This window comes from Petaurus breviceps, unplaced genomic scaffold (genome assembly GCF_028583685.1).
Source record: "Petaurus breviceps papuanus isolate PSGF00001 unplaced genomic scaffold, PetGlider_PUasm1.0 90977, whole genome shotgun sequence".
Lineage (NCBI taxonomy): Eukaryota > Metazoa > Chordata > Mammalia > Diprotodontia > Petauridae > Petaurus > Petaurus breviceps.
Window position 1 is genome coordinate 6,257,686 of NW_027187391.1, and position 20,334 is coordinate 6,278,019.

General features: G+C 36.8%; 2 protein-coding genes across 4 annotated transcripts in view; both read right to left on the bottom strand.

The window, feature by feature from the left end:
- Nucleotides 1-4,436, bottom strand: part of ECT2L (epithelial cell transforming 2 like) — a 101,590-nt gene extending 97,154 nt beyond the window's left edge. The window contains exon 1 of the mRNA XM_069077241.1: nucleotides 4,190-4,436. The gene's annotated coding sequence lies outside the window, so the exon portion shown is untranslated. The remainder of the gene's footprint in view (nucleotides 1-4,189) is intronic.
- A 1,770-nt stretch (nucleotides 4,437-6,206) lies between these two features.
- On the bottom strand, nucleotides 6,207-20,013 carry CCDC28A (coiled-coil domain containing 28A). Of its 3 annotated transcripts, none has more exons than XM_069077242.1 (6): nucleotides 19,693-20,013; nucleotides 16,940-17,139; nucleotides 14,007-14,170; nucleotides 11,963-12,117; nucleotides 10,736-10,758; nucleotides 6,207-6,769 (listed from the first exon to the last, which is right to left on the bottom strand). In XM_069077242.1, exons 1-6 carry the CDS (start codon nucleotides 19,996-19,998, stop codon nucleotides 6,715-6,717), a joined length of 903 nt encoding a protein of 300 aa, XP_068933343.1. In that variant the 5' UTR covers nucleotides 19,999-20,013; the 3' UTR covers nucleotides 6,207-6,714. The 3 variants fall into 3 exon arrangements, with proteins under 3 accessions (XP_068933343.1, XP_068933344.1, XP_068933345.1); XM_069077243.1 differs by having other exon boundaries at nucleotides 10,736-10,787; nucleotides 19,693-19,845; XM_069077244.1 differs by lacking the exon at nucleotides 19,693-20,013 and adding an exon at nucleotides 19,181-19,431.
- Between the last annotated feature and the right edge of the window lie 321 nt (nucleotides 20,014-20,334).

Below are 20,334 nucleotides of genomic sequence, written 5' to 3' on the forward strand. Positions count from 1 at the left end.
ATGAGAGGTATTTAATAAATGTATTTGAATCGATCTGACTTACCTGGTATAGCCTAATCTTTTACAATAGAAAAAAATTTTTTTCTAGACAATTCATAAACCTCACAAATGTGCAATTCAAAAGTGGCACTGACATGCTTGCATATATCCATTTTAAAAACCAGATGCTTATAAGAAAGTGGCTCTGAAATTAATAAAAGATAAAAAACTTCTCCCTTTTGGCAGTTCCTTCAATGATTAAGTAGGATTTTTTAAAACTCTGACAACTTGCTAACTGTTGTATGTGCCAAATCTTCCTACTAACAGCAACTTTCATCAATTAATATTTGTAAGACACATGTATGAGACACTAATACAAAAAACAATGTTGATCTCAAGAGGAATTTTAATTTATACTTGCTATCACCTCAGTTTAAACATTAAGGGTAAGTATTTAAACTCTAGAAAGAGACGCTTTTGAGTATGACACATAAGAGGAAAGAGAAGGGAATAGTTTGGTGAATTCTCTCACTTGTCCTGGAGTAGAAGTAGGTTCTGGGTGTGAGGGTGAGAAACGATTATGTGTACAATATGGTGGGCATTTATTTATTACCCCTATGTAATCCCCACCATCTGATTTCTCTGCTTATGTTCCAGGGTTGCTGAACACAGACAGTTAGAAAAATGAAACAGAGGACTATACTCACTGTGAATTTATGATGCATGACTTCACCTTGCTGTTGCTCAATGATCATGCTCCTCTACCCCCTGACTTCCTATCTTATCCCCTACAGTATTCAATCCAATCCCTCCTTTGTACCACATCCCTACTTTGTTCTCCATACTTAGAACGGGTGGTGTGATTGCTTACTTTGCCAAAAATAATATTGAGACCACCTCACATACCCTTTGTTCAGTCCCCTTCTCCATTTCTTGAACTTAGCAGCAGGTTCACTCACTTTCTCTCTAGTCAGTCAATCAGTCAGTCGATAAACATAGCAAAGACCAAAAAAGCAGTCCCTCATCTCAAGGAGCTCAGAGTCTAATAGGGGAGACAATATGCAAATAACTATGTACAAATAAGCCATGTAGAAGATGATGAATCTCTATTCCTCACTAAAGCTAAAGTCTATGTCATTGAGTCCTTTTCTCCAGTCTCCTGCAAAGTCATTTTCCTCCATTCCTCCATTTCCTCCATTTTCTTTCATGCATATTGAGTTGGTATACTCAGCTCATGGTGTGCTGTGTGACACAGTAGACACCTGATAAATGCTTACTGTTTGAATCTCTCTCCCTCACCACTGGCTCATTCCTTTCTTTTTACAAACATGCTCAAGTCCTTTCATTCATAAATAAAAGCTTTCGATTTATTCTTCTCTTATCTATTGTCCCATTTCTCTACTCCCCTTTACTGCTAAACTTCTTGAAAAAGTTCTCTACTCCAAATATTTCCATTTTCTCACTACTCATTGTCATCTCACTGCCAGCAACTTTCTAATCATTAATCCCAAATGGATTTTCTGAAAAGTTCTCATTTTTCTTGATTTCTCATTAGATTTTTTGGGGGGAGGGCTTTTTGGCAGGGGGAAGGCAGGTCAATTGCCCAACGTCACACAGCTAGTTTTTGTGTTAAGTGTCTGAGGTCACATTTGAACTCAGGTCCTTCTGATTCCAGGGCCAATCCTCTATTCACTGCACCCCCTAGCCACCCCTCTCATTAGCCTTTGACACAATTGGTTATTCCACTTACTAAATATTATATTCTTCCTAAATTTCAGAGGTTCTACACTCTCCTGATTCTCTTTCCTCTCTAACCATTCTTCTGTCTCCTTCCCTAGCTATCTTTTCCCCAACCATTTAATACAGGTGATTATCGAGGTCCATTCTTGACTCTATTTTCCCTCTTGACACTTTATCCCTTAACTATTTCATCTACTCCCATGGCTTCAACTATCACCTCTAAGCAGATGACTCTCAAATCTTTATTTCAAGCCCTGAATTCTCTTTCAGGTTTCATATCTTATCTTTATGGGCTTTCCAGACATTTCCACCTCTAAGCTCCATTGCCACCTCAAATTCAGCATGCTAAAAATATGTTCCCCTTGACTTTAGTATTTCAGTGTGGTATCACCATTCACCCAATCTCCCCAATTTGAGATTATCTTTATTTCTTCCTCTCTTTCCATTCTTTTATCCAACCATTTACTAAGTCTTGCTGATTCTACTAGTGAACTGTCATCTATCCCCTCTCCTCTCTTCTCGCTAGAACCAAACTAAAACAGGTCCTGATTATCACCTCCCTGGATTAACATAGTAGCCTCCTTTTAGATCTTTTAACCCCCATTCTCTCCCCCCTTCATTCCCCCTTCACACCACTACCTAAACAACCTTTTTAAAAAAAAAAAATTAAACAAAGTTCTGGTTATATTACTGCCCTGAACAGACAGCTTTAATGACTCTCCTGAAACTGTAGCTGGATTTGGAGTCAGGAACACCTAAATTCACATCTCAACTTTGGCACTAGTCATATGACCATATAACCATACTTAATCTCTGTGTTCCAGTTTATTCATCTGAAAAATGCTGATATCTCACATAAATTTTATGTGAGATATTTAAAAATTTAAATTTTTGAGACATTTAATGTCTCAAACAACAAAAATGTGAGACATTTAAAAATACCTATCTCACATAAATTTTCTGATGATCAAAAGCAGTAAGTTGATTGGTTTAAAAAATCAAAGCAGAGGGTAATGTAGGTAAGCATTTTACTAGATAAGTGCCAGTTATTAATATACATATATACATATATATATATATATATATATATATATATATTTAAAGGCTCTGTTCTGAGAAAGGTGACTCTAGCTTCAATTATTTAGACCTACCTTTCAGAAAATCTATTCTGTCAGGATGTTGTTATATTCACTTGACCAACTATAATAGTACTGGACACTCCTGTCACCCATGTACCTCCTTTTAAAATCACAGTTAAGTGATGAGATGAAAATCAGGAGAGTAAAGATGATGTGGTTTAGTACAAGCCAGTGTGGAGACATAAAAAATAATCAATGAAGAGATTTCTTCCCCTTCTTCACCCACTGGGAGCAAACTACAGTCTCATGTATAGAAGGAGCATTGGGTTTGGATTCAGAGGTCTTTGACTCCAAAGTGACTCTGACACCCCTTCAAGCCTTTTTTCTCCTCTGTAAAATGAGAATTATAACACACTACTATACACCAGAGTTGTTGTGAGGAAAGCACTTTGTTAAATCTTAAAGTCATATCTTTTGTAAATAGTTATTTTTTACTGATACTAGATTTATTGTTTTTCAATTAACAAGCACTTATTTTCTCTCCCACTTCAGAAAAAAACAACCCTGAAACAAGTGTGTGTGTGTGTGTGTGTGTGTGTGTTAATGTATGTTAATCAAGCAAAACAAATTTCCAAACTGTCCATCAGACGCTGAATTTGGAGGCAGATGACCTGGGTTCAAATTCCTCCTCTGTCACTTACTCCCTGGGTGACGTTGAGTACGTCACTCAAATCTCTATGGACCTCAGTTCCCTCATCTGTAAAAAGAAAAGATTGGCCTAGAATCACAGATTTAGAACTAGAAAGGACCCCGCCCTATCATTTTAAAGATGAGGGACTAGCCAGCCAGCAAGGTAAAGGGATTTGCTCAAAGTCGCTCACATTGTAGCTATGGCAGTATTGGACCCCAGACCCTTTTATTCCAAATCCTGTGCTCTTTCCCCTATGCCACACAGACTAGATGACCTCTGTGTCCCCATCTACCTCTAAATCTGTGACCCTAGAAAAGTATCAGGAGCTGGCTGAGGAGAGTTTGTTTCGGAGTCTGGGTCCTGCAGCCTCCTCTCTCCACTTTGGTGCTATAAGGCACTTTATCCTGACCTGGGGAGTGGGGGTGAGGTGGAGGGATGGGGAACTATGCTACGTAAGAGTACCGCAATAAGAGACGCATCGCCCATGTCCCACATAGATTTTACCTCTGGAGAGGTACGAAAGGAAGCGAGAAAAGTGAAGGGAGTTTCTGGAGGAAGCTGCCTTCGCCGCCTTCTTCCACAGTCTCCAGTTCGCAACTCACTGGAAAAGGGGGAGGGGAGCACAACCCCATCTCCATAGGGACACTACAACAAACGAGCACCTCCAAGTCTGCCAGTCTGAGCGTGCAGTGGTACGTACCGCCCCTGCGCTGTGCACTTAAGCCTGCCCCGCGGAGGAGAGAAGAGGCCGACGGGTCTGTCTGTGCCGGACTGTGCTGGCTCACGGGCCCGGGGCCACCCGCCTGTCATCTGTGCCAGGGCGCGGGGACCCTGTAAGTCCGTCTGTACCCAGACAACGCTAAGGGCCACTAACAGTTTTCCAGGGCGCTGTATGCATCATGGGTGCCCAGAAACTGACACCCACTATCCCTAAAAGTTCCCTGGCTGTGCCTGGGAGCTCCCGCCTATCCCGCAGCCTTTTTATCCTCAGACAGGGTGAAGGTCATATCCTGTCTTCGCTTAGGTTCAGTGCGAGTGGCACGGGGGCCCTTACTTTTATGTTGCCCCTTCCTCTATGAGGGATGGTGGTGAACCCGATAAAGCCAACCACAGTGGTGGAGATGGCCATTGTTGATGTTTAGAGCAGGGCAATTGGGGTTAAGTGACTTGCTCAAGGTCTCACGGCTAGTTTTGTGTTAAGTGTCTGAAGCTAGAGGTTCATTCTTAACTAAAGAAACGGAGGCCCATAGATGTAAATTGACTTGTTCAAGGAGACTTGAGCAGAGCTAGAATTGGGACCCAGAATCCTTCTTAAATAACTATGACTAAATAAAAATCCTTGCCATCATCTCTCTTCCCTTAGATTTGGTATTATTGATAAGTATTTATTATTTGGATCCAGTTATATTTAACATGTTGAAATTAAAGGGTTTTTTTTTTTTTGCCTTTTGGAGGCCAGTTGGGGTTAAGTGACTTGCCCAAGGTCACACGGCTAGTTTTTGTGTTAAGCATCTGAGGCCAGATTTAAACTCAGATCCCTCTTACTCCAGGGGCAGTGTTCTATTCATTGTGCCACCTAGCCACCCCCTGAACTTAAACATTTAAACAAGTGGTCAAAACTACAGGGCTTTGGAACATCAATAGCCTCTTGATGGTATTGTTTAAAAGTGACTTTTTTGGGGGGGGGAGGCAATCAGGGTTAAGTGACTTGCCCAGGGTCACACAGATTCTAACAGTCTGAATCCATATTTGAACTCAGGTCCTCCTGACTCCAGGGCGGGTACTCTATCCATTGTGGCACCTAGCTACCCCAAAAGTGACTCTCAAGACCAATTCTGCTACTTAGAATGGTTACTGAAACAATCCCACCAAAAACTTTTCCAGTCCAAGTCAGAATCACCTTGAAATATTTTTATTTACTGTGAAGCTCTTTATTTCAAAACAGTCACTGATTTTTCTGTTGCTCTTAAGATAAAAGCAATACCACTAATTAGTTGTGTAATGTAAGTTGTTACTCTTTGGGCCTTAGCCTCCTCATTTGGAAAATGAGTGGAACCGACCAGATGAACTGTAACAGGCCCTTTAAGGTTTGAATTTCTATACATGTAGGAAATGTAAACAAAGGATATGTTAGATAAACCCAAACTGAGGTACCTGGGACCCATATCTTTTGCAAAAGACAAAACAACAAAAGTGAATGAAAAGGTCAGTGTCCTGAATCTGCCACCACCAATCACAGGAAACAGATTTTGTTTGACTTAGACTCAGGAACTTTCCAAGAAAAACATTTAACATGTTTTTGTAAATTTTGCTTTTGGTCTTTGTTACACACCATGTGGTATTATATAATTTTCTACTCTCTCTACCCAATTTGACACTAATGCATCTCCCTTTTTTCTCAAACATTTTAAAAATTAAAGGTGTACAAATTGGGTAATTTAGAAATAAATTACTAAAAATTACTTTTTTGAAGCAATTTTTCAATGTATATTTATCTAATGTTACTTAGTTTCTAAGGACTCATAACATAAATGTGGCAAAAGGCTGAACATAATACTTTCTTTTTAGGGGAATAAACAGTATAGTTTGTGTAAAAGTGAATTTTAGAATTTTATAAACATATTTTACCAAAATTCACTTTGTATTGGTAGACCATACCATATGTTTCTAAATAGACAAGAACTTCTAGATTCAAAGAAGAAAACATATTCAGAGGATAATTTAAAACAGTTACTTTATTAAAAAATAGCAAATTCACAAATACTTAACATTTTGTTGCAATTGGCCACTGAAATACACACTGAGTAGTGTGCTGATTGTCTACTTGTAAACTGAAGCTAAGCTGTCACAAGCCAACTTATGAGTAAAAATTGGAACAAGGCTGATGAGCTTGGGAAGGGTAAATCCTTCAGTCCTGTGAACAATACTTAGCATGAAATAAATGCACTTTTTACCCTCAGCTTTTAGACGATAAGGCAGTAAGATAAAACATAGCAGCACAATCTTGCAGTCACATTTCCTGATTTGAAACTTCAACATAGCCTGGCCTCCAGCTATGCTGAATTACAGCAGTCAGATTTACTAAAAGCAGTGTGTGAAAACAATCAATTGCATATGCAGTTTAATTCTTTGTTGTAGAGAAGATGAATCAGCTACTGAATTCAGCTCAATTCAGATTATTGTTTTTCTCTGAATCACAAGACAATGAGTGAAGTGTGTTTTATTTTAGCTGGTAGAGGTATTTGGAACGTCTTGAGCATCTGCCAAGTGAAGTTTTTGTCTGAAGTGAACAGTTAAGAAGCTTTTTGTTTTTAAAATACACTTTTAAACATCAAAAAGTCTTATGCAGAGAACTGTAAAAAATAAGAAAATTAATTTGGGGACTGTAGGGAAGGGTTGAGCATATACTGAAAAAACATGCTCTAAGTTTTGTGATAGGAAAAGCTCTAAAAGAATTCAAAAATTAGTATTTTAGTATTCAAAAATTGTGTTTGTTTTATTTTAATAGCATGTCTTAGAAGTGCTCAATATTGAATTGTCCTGAGATTGTGTACTAGGTTTCAATAGAGTACATATAGGCTAATTTTGGGAGAAAGCCCCATTTAAACCATGGTGTTTTCTTCCATTCCTGCCTGTTCCCTACCCTCATCAAAGATATTCTTGATTAGTACAGAGATGACTTTAAATTTTGTTGTTTTTTTTAATAGATGGCAGAGCAGTCATATGGGTTGGTAGTTGTTGATATTTTCTTGGGCCACCTTTTTTGGATATTAATAAAGTCCAGGATTTTTTCCTATGCCTTTGGTATCTTCTCTTTCTTTAGATACCTTGCATATTGATCCCTTAACACCCTCACAACTGTATGGCCTTCAGGACATATCTCCTGGGTATATACCTGGTCTAATTTGGCTTCCTTTTCCATCTCTGTTCTCTTTAGTGCCATTTCTACTTCCTTATAAGCACAACTAGGAACTCTGACATTATGGTCTAAGTGCGATGGTTCCACTATTCTTGGGGGTGAAGATAGCTTTTCACTGTCATCTTTGAAGCTCTTTTCCACTTTCTTCTGTTTGTAGTCTTTCTGTTTTCATCCTTTAATGCCCTTGTATACTTAGTTGTATGTCTTACTAAGCTAAAATGGTTTACTCTAATTATTTCTCTTTATGATACCATATTGCCCATAATTCTCCATCAATTTTCTTCACAAGGTTTTTAAAATGAATCTATATGTTGTTCCAGTGTTGTCTTTGGCTGCTCTCTCTTCACTTGGCAAGTGAGTCAAATGTTTACTGACTAAGGAGTATTATGAGTTCTTTTGATCTTCTTGTGGCACGAAATTTAGAGTAAACTTCTGTATAGAATTATTAGAATCACTGTCAATGTTATTTCTGCTGTCCACTTACCATCTTTTCTTTATCAATTACTTGACTAAGTAACTAAGGATTGAGTTGTTTTAATTTTATATTAATTTTAAATTTATTAAAAAATAAATTTTAATTAATTTAACTCTATACGTACATTTTTCTCATTCTTCTTATTGTTGTTGACCTTTGTTCAGACAAGTTGATGGTGTAACTATATACAGAGAGCTGATTCAGAGATAACTCCCATATCAGTAACTAGTGTTTTTTGGTCCATTAAAATATAATCTATTTCATTTTTTTGTGATATTGTTTGATGCCTGCCATGTTCGGCACCTACCAACTCTTTTCTCCAAGAAATGGTTCCTAATATAAAAGTATGAGGTTTTGCTTCTGTAGAGCCTACAAGTTTTTGGCCTCTCTTTCCCATGCTTTTTCTATATATTTCTTGCTACACTCACCCCACCCCCACCCCCAACTTTGTACCAGAGTATATATTGATTTAATTTGGAGGGTCTTTATGAGTTCTTCATAAAATTTTCCCACCTCTTTATCTTCACTAGCCAACACTGGCACATAAGCTTCAATTATTTTTGACTTATCAATGTCCTTCATAAACAGTGGTACTCAGAATTCAACACAATATTCCAGATACGGTCTGTAAAACGGTATAGCAGTACTAGCACCTCCTCATTACATCCAAAGGTCACATTATATATAATTTCTGGTTACTGAAATGGTTCGCATGGAGCTGAGTCTTCTCTATACGAATATGTCTTACATCCTGTCCTTCGGGGCTCAGTACCGCATAAGAGCTCAACAACAGATTTCATGCTCTAGGGATTATCTAAGATGTACAAGATGTGGCTCTTGCCACCAGGAACTTGAAATCGTCATAGGGTGACACAAAGAACATATAAAACAATAGGAAATGATACAAAACAGAATATAATTAGAACATAGACTATGTGACATTGACTCTAAGGTCTACATGGAAACGGTAAGGAATAGAGTTCTGGAGGATAAGTAGGATTAGGCAGGCAGAGGGGGAAAAGAACACTGTAGTCAGAAAGCATAGCAAAAGCAAAGGCAAAGAAGTAAAAAGGATTGTGCTAACTTTGGGGAGAATGAGCAGATCAGACTTGCTAAAATAAAGAATTGGGGCAGCTAGGTGGCACAGGGGATAGAGTCAGGTAAACTAGAGTTCAAATCTGGCCTCAGACATTTAATAGCTTTGTGACCCTGGGCAAGTCATTTAATCCCAAATGCTTCTCCCTACTCAAATAAATAAAATAAAGAGTTTATGATAGATGATAATAGGAAATATTAATGAATACTGGTGGGGCCAGATTATAAAGGACCTTGAAAGTTAGTACAAGAACTACTCTAGTAGTTAAATAATTTAACAAGATCCTAGGAAGACAGTTATAGTTTTGGAAGGGACATATGAGAGGCAATCTATTCCCAAACTCCTCACTTTACAGAGGAGGAAAGTAAGAGGTTGGAAGTTGTTCAAGGTCACACAGGTTTTGAGTGACAGGGCTGAGATTTTAACCCATGTCCTCTGACTCCAACTCCAGAGTACTTTTCACTGTACCATGCTGTCTTCCACAAAGGAGTTTAGATCTGCTGAAGTAAAAAAACAAGACAACCATTGAACTTAGGGATCAGGAAAGTGACAGGCAGGCATACAGATATTTTGAAGAAAGAAATGAAAGGACTTGGTGATCGATTGAATCTGAATGACTGGGAGAACAGATAGTATTAGGGATAGAAAAAGGGAAGCTAAGAAGAAGAACCAGTTTACGAAGGAAAAGAATGTTAGACATGTTAATGACAACAAGGCATCCAAATGGAACATCCAGTACATGCCTACAATTTAAATGAGAAGCTAGAACCGAAGATAAAAATTTGGGAGTCATCAACATAGAGAAAATAGTTAATGCCACAAAGGCAAGCTCTCTCTGAAGGAAAGATGATATAGGGAAAGGAGCAAAAAAGCAAGCACTAAGGTTTGAGTGAATACTTATTAGTCCTACCTCATTGTCTGAATTTTTTCATAGGACAGTGCAGCCAGGATCAATTTCCGTCTTCTCTAATTCATTTTGCACCTATCTGCAGTAATCATTGTCCTATTCTCTAACTGAATAATACAATCTGGCACTTTATCAGTATATAATGTTGTAATCTATAATAGTCTCATCCACTAATTGTTTCATGGTATAATGGCTTGTCTCCCTAACTAGACAAAAAGAGGGAAGTTTTATAGGGTTTAGGGAGTATTTAAACCAGTAACAAGCTCTTCACATATGGCATATTCAATAAATATTTGCTGACTGAAAAGTTCCTGAAAAGTTGAGTACAAATCAAAGTTGTAAATCAAATCATATAACACTTTAAATGCACTAGTGAGAAGTAATTTCATGATGAACATTCAGCTTAAAAAAGTAAATGCCCTGTGATTAACAAAACAGATGCCATTATATAGTACATAATCCCATAGGGAAAGCCTACATTTTAATGACTATGAACTAATTTTAGGCATTTTAAAAGATGTTCTTAAATTCTATACATGCTACTATACCTCATGTAGAGCTTATTTTGCTTTGTCTCAAAACAAATAACTTTCCAAGGGTATTTACTGTCTGCATGAAAGTTTCCTCATGACTAAGCACAAAAATTTGCAGAATTAAAACATAGAAATGACCAGAATACTGGGTCCAGAGGCCTACGGTGCAAAGGGAATAAGCCCCGTAAGTAACAGTCGGTTGTCACTACTCTTTAGTTGCTTCTGAGCAGTACCCTTAGCTAAAAACTTCCCTGGAACTAATCTCCAGCAATTCCATGCAGTAAAACTTTCCCTGTAGATATTCAGCAAAGGATACATGGAAGAATTCAGTTCTTCTAACTGTAACAAATCAGAAAAATCTTTTACTTCTTAAAAAAAAAACAGATAAAACCCTATTAATAATACAACTTTCCACAGAACAGACACTTAAAAAAACCCAAATATAACTATAAATAGGAAAGAGAAGTCACTTAATGTACTGCCTTCTCTCAGATAGTTCAGAATATGTGTGCATGTACATACACATACACACACACATATCCCACTACAGGCACATAAACACACACACACACCCATATATATGTATGTATAAATACACATACATACATACATACATACACATATATTGGTTTTATCTTAAGGGACTGAGAATATGTTTAAGAAAAAAGAAGTTTTTATATTTATTAATTTTTAAAAGTCTAGATATCCTTTCATTGGTATGGGGAATATTTAGTGAGGAACTACTTCAATCAAGGCCAATTGGCTATATTCTTAAGCAGTTGCCAGGGTAGTGACAGGTTAAGTGGCATGCCCAGAGTCCCATAACTGGTATGTGGCATAGGCAATACTTGAACCTAGATATTCTTACTCCAAGGCCAACGGTTCTCTACCTACTATGCCATGCTGCCTTAATCAGTTAAAACTTTAAAAAGATAAGCCAGAAGGACATTAAAAACTGGAGCTTTAATGTCATTCTAAAATTATCTACAATTAATTAATTGATCAGTGAAAAAAAACAAAAGAAACATTTTTGATAAGTGAAAAATGTATAGTAGATTATGCATATGTTTATTTGCTCTAGCTTAACTGCAAGAGATGTATAAATGCATATTACTCTAGGTAAGATACTTAATATTATAGACTTGAAACAAGAACAAAAATTTATCAGCTGCACTGCTTGAATGAAAATTAAATGAAATTGGCACTCTTTACTAAATAGTAATAGTTTGTTGCTTTTGATTGGTAAATAAAAGAATCTAAGGCTGAAATTAATATAGTTGAAGATTAAGAATGCGACCATCAATGTATTAAACTACATAAGCATAATAGTCCTTTAAATATTTTTTAAAAATCTAAAGTAATTTTTAAAGAGCACAATAAAATGCATCAGATATAGGAATCTTTTAACAAAAGAACCTCTACATCTATGTCTTAATGGAATCTGTATAGAAACATATATCCCACTTCTAGTATACACATTCAAATATAACTCCTTTTATAATATATTCTTTTTCAAAAAATCTTTTTTTCACATTGTACTCACATCTGACAGAAGCCTATCCAGATTAGCGTCACTGGCTATTTTTCTCTTATCCTCAGGAAGTTCCTCTAACTCCCCATAGAGCTCCAAATTCAATCGAGCTAACTTTTCTTGCATTCCTCGAACATGTTCCATCTGTTCTATGGAACATTCATTTCCTAGTGGAAGGTGGGGAGGAAAGAAGGAAAGAGAAAAGGAGAACAAAAGCCCTCCTAGCTTTAATTAGGTTATAAAAAGTATGAGCATGAATGGAAATCAAAGTCAGCAAGCATTAACGGGGAAACTTTTTTCAAAATGAGAATTCCAAAATGAACTGATCTTCCTTTTTTAGAAGCTTCCCATAATGTTTTTTATTACTGTCTACATAGTAACCTTCAATTACATTCAAATTTCTTATAATAATAGGACAATGGCTAAAATACAATAAAGGACAACTGGCATATTTTAAAATCAGGCAAAAGAAGCTAGATTATAAAATCAAAGTATTTATTAATAAGCATGAAATATAAGTTCACAGCAATAATGTATTAAAGGAATATTTCTACCTAGTTTATTTCAGTGTGGCCACTGCCTTTTAAATTAGATAAGTGTGATGGTTTGCATGAAGTCCCAAAAGAACTCTAAATAATTTTATCGTTCAAGTATATAATTTTTATAAAGCAGAAAATATCTTCAATTATGATCCATTATAAAAGAAGAGAAACAAAATAATACATTAACTTGTGGCACATATAACACTGGTAGAACCAGAGAGCAATTGCAATAAAACCTTGTTAACTTGATCTGGGGAAGGCCAGTTTAAAATAGTGAAAAATGTCAATTCCAAACTTTAATAAATGTTATAATATTACTTTCTGGTACAGGCAGCAAAATAATTTATACTATAAGCTAAAGAGGTTTCTAAGTGCTGGTAGGTATTGTTGTGTCTAATTATTCAGTAAGATTTCTTTGAAATTAGTAGCACCATTTCTATATAAAGTTTATATTATAAGCCATTAATGTATCAAAGCAATTTAAAATATCAAGTTTGGTTAAACATGCCTCCCTGCAATCCTGTTGTATTACAAATTCAATTTAAAAACTTTTTCCACAGATAGTACCAAGGTACACTACATGTTAGCTGAAGTGAAGCAAAAAATTCAGAAGCAAGGGAGTCTGAATTTACAAGAAAGTTAGTGTTTCCTCTTTCCAGATCATAATACCTACAAAATAACCAAGTAAGTGAAGGAGGAATATTCACCTCATACTATATTCTGAATTAATCAGCTGGTTCCAACAAAAACAATTCTTTCTGGATCAGGAATCCCATAGTTAGCTTCTTATATATAATTATTATTTTTTATTTAAATCTTGGTTCTGCTAATTTTTTGCACTTGAAAAATATCATACTATCACAAATTCAAGTGGATTTTTTTAGGTCACTCAAATTTACTACGGCATTTTCTTTCAATGAATAATAGTAAAATAATTGCATAGTTCCCCCAAGAAGGATAAAATAATGGGGTACATGAACACTAGAAAGGAATAGGAAAGCTTTATAAATTGTCAAAATTGAACATTTTCATAAAATGCATTATAGATTCAGTTTATTTTCTTAAAAATAGCTAGAGAACAGGAACTTGGTTTCTCACATGTGTAAGGGACTGAACCTACAAGCAGGAAATAAGCCTGTGTTTGGAAGGAAGGAGGAAAATAAACTTGAGACCTTCTTAACATGAAATACTAATACAGGCTAAATTTTCCAAGCCTATCCTCACTTTCAACATGGTCAACACACTTATTTGGCAACAGTAATCCACCTTAAGGGTTCAAGCACATTCTTTTACTTGTTTACTTGAACAATTTTATTGAAATTTTATAAGTCAAATTTTGATTTATGTTTTTCAGCATTTCGAATGCTAACTAGGGATTTTTATAATTCCTATCTGAGGAAGAATATATTTTATTAAGAAAATACAAAAAATAACTACTAAAGTATACAAAAATCCTGAAAATTAGGAAATAAAGATGACTTAAAAATCTTAAAGAAAAATCCATGGTTAGTTACCAAATGCTTGAAGTTTTCCAGAATGGAAATCATTCAAAAGGCTCAGGAGACCTCTCTCCATCTCTTGAACATCTGAGACATCAGTGAGAAAAGAGTGCTGAATTGGAGCTGCCTGGGCACCTTTTCCTTCCCCTCCCTGAGGTCTTGGCTTTTCTTTCATGCCTCTGGAGAGATTAAATATGCTCAATTTGCAGCATCTGTCTTCAGAATCACTTAGAGATAACACATTAAAACCAAGCCTACAATGCTTTATGCAATGATTAACAAACTTAATGAGGTGTTCCTAAACATCAGAACATGGAAAAGACTAACCAAAATCCCTTAACAACCAGAGGAATGACTAAAATAAAAATAAGCACAAGTAGTGATAGCCTTAAAACTTACATAAAATTATATCAGATCACTAAAGCACAGAGAAAATTGGATTTATTAATTTTCCTATTTAGGCACTTAGTAGCACAGTAGATAGAACGTTGGACCCAGGGGACAGGAAGATCTGAGTTCAAATCCTGCCTCAGTTTCCTCATCTGCAAAACAGGGATAACAATAGAGATGAGGAAACTGAGACAGAGGTAAAAGGCGGGAGATGGGAAATGGAAGGAAATAGAATGTTCTATGGGAGGAACAGAGAGAACAGAGAGCTCAGTTGAACTTACAGTGCAGGAGGGGGAGTAATATACAAAGAGGTTGGAAAGATAGGTTGGGGCAAAGTTGGGAAGATCTTTAAAAGCTAAACAGAGGAGTTTATATTTGAGGCAATAGAAGTCAGATCTGCAATTAAGGAAAATCACTCAGGTAGTAATATGTGGAAGATGGAATGAAGTAGGGAAGTCTTGAGACAGGGAGACCAATGATCTAGGTAAGAGATGATGAGGACCTGAACAAAGGGGGTAACTGAGTGACTAGAGAAAAGTGGCTGGATGCTAGAGATGTGGATGTAGAAAATTTAGCAAATGATTGTGTATGTGTGGTGACAGAGTGAAGAGTCAAGGATAAGGCCAAAGTTACAAACCTGGAAGAATGGTGAAGTGAAGACAATGAGTTTTGTTTTGAATATGTTTAGTGAGAAATATCTCTAGGATATACATTGTGAAATGTCCAATAGGTAATTGGTGACTGTAGAAATGAGGTGCAGGGGAGAGACTGAGGCCAGATACATAGCTTTTGGAGTAATCTTCATAAGAATGATAACTTAACCCAGAAATTTAATGGGCTGCCTTCATAGGGAGCCACTGCTGAAAAGTTTGCATTTCCCTTCAGTCTAGGTCTTCAAGCAGGCTGGGTGATGATTTGTTAGGCAGGCTGGAGATGGCTTTCTTTTTTAGGTATGGATTGTACGTATTTGTCCAATGAGTTCTCTTATAACTCAGAAATTCTGTGATATATAAATATATATGCATAACTCATGCATATATATTAATTGCTTTTTATTAGTTTCATATTTGGGGAGAAGGATTAATCCCTTTCCTCTAAGCCCTAATTATTTTCTCAAATTATTCTCTAACCTCAGTTATTATATCTAGCCAAGACAACATCCTTACAGTACCTGTATACAACATGCTATATTCTTGTCTCTATGCTTTTACTCATGCTACTTTCCCCACTCTAAAGTGTCTCCTTACTCTTTTCCCAATAGTCTAAATGCTTCACTTCCCTTTCAAGAACTAGTATAAAATTCTAGTCCTTCAAGATTAAATCTATCTCACCATTTTTTGACTAAAAGTAAAACCTCACCACTTATGTATTTAATCTATGCTATAATAATGACTAATATATAATTATATAATGTTGTAAGGTTTGCAAAAAATTTTACATCATTTGACCCTTACAACAACCTTATGAGATAATGGCAATCATCATCTCCAGTTTACAGATGAGGAAATTAAAACTCAAAAGAGTCAAGTGACTTGTTCAGGGTCACACTACTAGTTCATAAATAGATGAGTTAATCTTCTGGACTCCAAGTACAGCACCCTATCCACTATATCACATTGCCTTCTCAACAACTAAGAGCATTTACATTTAAGTTTTGCAAAGTACTTTATAAATATTATCTAAGTTTATCTTCACAATCACTCCGGGAGGTAGGTGCTATTATTATCCCCATTTTACATTTGATGAAACTGAGGCAGATAGAGGTTGTGATCCACAGGTACATAAGTAATAAGTGTCTGAGACCAAATTTAAACTCAAATTTTCCTGATTCCTGATCCAGCACCTTATCCACTGTGCCACCAATTACCTCAACAGGTTGTACTTAATTTACTTCTCTGTAAGCACTCTGATGTTTTCATCAAAGATGTTTTACTTCTCCACATTTTGTGTAAGAGTATGCACAAGTAAAGCAATAATGTCTTCTTCACACACACACACACAATTTAGGGAGAATTGCTTTGTATCTGAATGCATCTTTTAGTATTCAGAAAAAAAAAGACTCTCAAAACTAGAGATGTTATATATTATTTAAGAATTTAATATAGTAAAAATAAAACTATCTCATCCGGGTTTAAAACATATTTCAATTTAATTTTTAAACCCCCTCCTACTTTCCTTTAAATAGTGCCAAAGCAAACACATTCCTTTCCATTTGTCATTTTCAAGTTCCTGGATCACTCACCAGCTCCAGCCATAATAAATTTTTTTTTATCAACTCTCAGATCGTGACCTTTGATCGTTCCTCAACCAAGAATTTTCTTATTGTGCCTGTAAAATCTCCACACTGTCATCTTCACAATAGAGCTTTTATTCACTTTCACTAGACATTCACTTGACTGAATCATTAATCTCTGTCATACAAACTATGCCACAAGATATGGTATTTAGCAAATAAATAAAAATGCTGCCAAGAGAAAAAACTTTAGGAAATAACAAGAAATATTTAGTGTTTTTTAAAACAACATTTTCCTCCAGCAGTTCAAAAGATGAACGCTCACCTTTTTAACTTTGGTCTTTGTGAAGTTGATTGCGATGTAGGGTTTGAAAACCCTGTGCTTTTACTAACGGGCATAGAGTTTTTCTTGGAATTAACAAGCTGAGTGGAATGAGAACTAAAGGATTTAGGACTCCTCCTTTTTATTTTCCTTTCTTCCATAGTTTTATGTTCCTTGATGCACGAAGACCAGTTTTTTAAGACCTAAATGAGGAAACGCAACTATTATTCATTCCTGTAACATTCCTTCAGCAAACGTTTATTTTTTAAAACACATTTTATTTCATTAAATGTTTTCCAATTACATGGAAGTTTTTTAACATTCATTTTTTTTTTAAATTTTAAATTCTAAATTTTTTCTCTTCTTCCCGCCCCCTCCCATCTCTTGACAAGGCAAGCAAAATTACATCGATTATACATGTGAAGTCATGCAAAATACATTTTCTATATTAGCCATCCAGAAAACATTTATTAAGTGTATGCTGTGTGTAAAAAACATGGTACTAAGCATGGGAGAGCTATAAACATAAGACAGTTCTTGCCTGCGAGAATTTTATAATCTAGCTAGCACATATGTACAAGGTATTCGAATATTCGAGTGTAAAAAGGTTCTACAGAAGAACATTTCACATTTTGCAAAAAGAATTTAAGTAGTGGAGCATGCCTATAATCCTTACAGCCAGAGAAGCTGAGGTTCATTGCTTGAGCTTGGGAGTTCTAAAAGCCAATGGACTAAGTAAAGCTTAATGAATTGTTAGGCATAAATATGGGGATACGGGTGGTTAAATAGGAGAAGAACCAGGAGGTGTAAACTGGCCCAGGTATATTAAGAGCTGATCAAAACTTCCATGCAGATCTATAGTGGGATCAAGCTGTGAGTAGCCACCATCCTTCCAGCCTGGGTGAGATAGGAACCCCTTTAAAACCAATTAATTAACAAATAAACATAAACCCTAGTATGAATTGTTAAAATGAATAGTAAAGGTTAGGATAATCATTCCTAAAGTTCAGGTCTATATTACAGGATCTGCTCTAGAGAAATTAAAGTAGGGAAGCTTTAACTCTAGCTTCTTTCCTTATCTTCCCCTCATTCAAAAGTGTTCCTTTCCCTCTATACTTTAATGTTTTTTTCCCTACTAAATCTTTGATCCTATGACCCTCTAAGTGTCCACTGTTTTCATGGTCTTTCCCTTCCCACATCAAAATTTGCTAAGACAAAGTTTGAAAAATTCATTCATGCTATTGAATAAGTGAACCATTCAATAAGCATTTATTAGGTACTTATATGGTGCACAGGGTGTAACATTCTTGTGTCATCTATTCCCAGAGGTATTTGTATTTTAACAGGGAAGAAGAATTCCTAAGCTAAATAAATTATATTCTTGTGGAATTTAAGGTATTAATGAGCTGGTAGGAAAGGTAGTAAAGAAAAGCCCAAAGGAGCTTTCAATAACTGAAATCATACTATATACATGACTGTCTACTCTAAGGTTGATTCTAGCTACAAGCAAAAAAAAAAAAGCACTCTATTTCTAAATAGCTTCTAAAGTCATTACTATATATGGATTTTGCCCTCCTCCAAACTGGAAGAAAAATGTCGAAAATATGGCAGTGAATGGACTTCTGTAAAGAATATCAGGTATAAAATCTCCTAGTTTCAGTTACAAGTACTAATCTTAACAGATAAATGTTAAAATGTTTTAAATGTTAAAAATGTTTTTCATATCTGACTGCATAAGTTATATTTTTCTATAGGCCAAGGCTACAGTAATCCTCACTATATCCATTTTTTTCATTGGATATTTTAAAACCATATAATCTGAGAAATATATTGCTGTTTGTCTGGTTTGAGCATGTCTGTAAGAGGGCTCATTATTTTGTAAACTGTGTTCTATTATAAGTAGGCTATGATCATTCAGCAAAAATAAAATAAAAAAACTGCCACACCTAAAAGTTATTTAACAATTAGGCTGGGTCCAGATTTTTCACTATTATCTAGATTAAAATCCACCAACACAGGCATTTATATAATTCTTTTCAGACTGAATTTACTAAACCACAAGTTTTTACTTCGAAAGGATCAGATATCCAAACCCTAATCCTCTGAGTATGAATCAGCTTAAACAAAAATGCTGCAGTTCCCAAGCAGCAACTTCCCTCTTCGCCAGTGTTACATAAACGGCCACTTTCAAGTGGTAACCAGCGCATACCGAAAATTATGTGCAAAGATGATCCAACAATTTACCTAAAACATAAGATAGATACTGGTTCCCAGAAGAGTCCAGGATGTGTACACATTCAAAATATGCATTCAGGGTTATACACTGGAGGGAGCCCTGCACCAGGAGTTGGGAATCCTGGCTTCTAATTCCATTTTTGCCCCTGATTTACTGTGCAACCCTAAGTTTTTTAGTCTACTTCCTCTCTTGGCCCCCATTTTCTCATCTATAAAATAAGGAAGTTGGACTAGAAGACCTCTACAATTCCTTTCGTATGTCTCCGGTCTCCGTCACATCCAACCACAAACCACCCAAGAGCAAAGAAAACAAAAAACCGCAGAGGAACAAAGGTCCCCTCCAGCTCCAAACCCTACGAGGGAAGAAAGGAGAGATGCCCTCGGAGTCCCTCACGCCACTCAGCTCCAGTTCTGCTGGACAGCGCCCGGAAAGAGGGGAGCGTGGGAGCTCCCCAGGGGCGCCGAAGCCTGGCTGGGGGTGGGCCGTGGTGAGACCAGCTAGGGCTATCTCCAGCCCCTACCTGAGGCGGGAGGAGCAGGGCAAGATAACCCGGCTCAGCCCGCACGACCGCGGCAGTCACATAGCAGCTGGGACGCCTTCTCAAACCCTTTTGTTTACGGAAGTGACGAGAGAAGATGGCGCCCCGGCAAATTAGGCAAGAGCCCCGCCCCTTTCCACTGGTTAAGGTGGGCCCCTGCCTCGGCCCCTTCTCGCGCATAGTTTTGGGGTTTCCTGCTCTTCCTTCACCTTTCACTGGAGTGGGAGCAGGGAGAAAGAAACTGCAGCGGACGTTGTGTTTTAGGTCTAAGGGACGAGGAAAGGGCATACGGAGAAGGGGAGGTGCGGAGAGCTGCCTTTCCCCTCTGTTAAGGTCTGAGACACGGTGAAGTGTTCTCATGGGAAATGTAGTCCATATGTCAGAGCGTCTACCTCGCTTTCCAGTGTAGTGGAGAATTTGTCTACTACATTTCCCAGCATGCTCTGCCTCTAAACGTTGGGAACCGGAAGTTACTGTGTTACCATAGCAACTTTTCCGGATATGATCTTATTTGGCCTGTGCAGGTAAAGTCTTGGGGACTTTTTGCAGCAAAGAGGCGCCATTGCTGTGCCCTGTTAGAGTCAATGAACCATTGGACTGGAAAGGACTTTGAAGAAGACAGCT

What these genes read in the sequence shown, in the direction of transcription:
- CCDC28A (XM_069077242.1), bottom strand. Translation starts at nt 19,998, where the DNA reads ATGCCCTTTCCTCGTCCCTTAGACCTAAAACACAACGTCCGCTGCAGT. An exon ending in CCCTGCTCCTCCCGCCTCAG is followed by an intron (nt 17,140 to 19,692) that starts GTAGGGGCTGGA and finishes TTCCTCATTTAG; the next exon opens with GTCTTAAAAAACTGGTCTTC. An exon ending in CAAAGACCAAAGTTAAAAAG is followed by an intron (nt 14,171 to 16,939) that starts GTGAGCGTTCAT and finishes TAATCTCTCCAG; the next exon opens with AGGCATGAAAGAAAAGCCAA.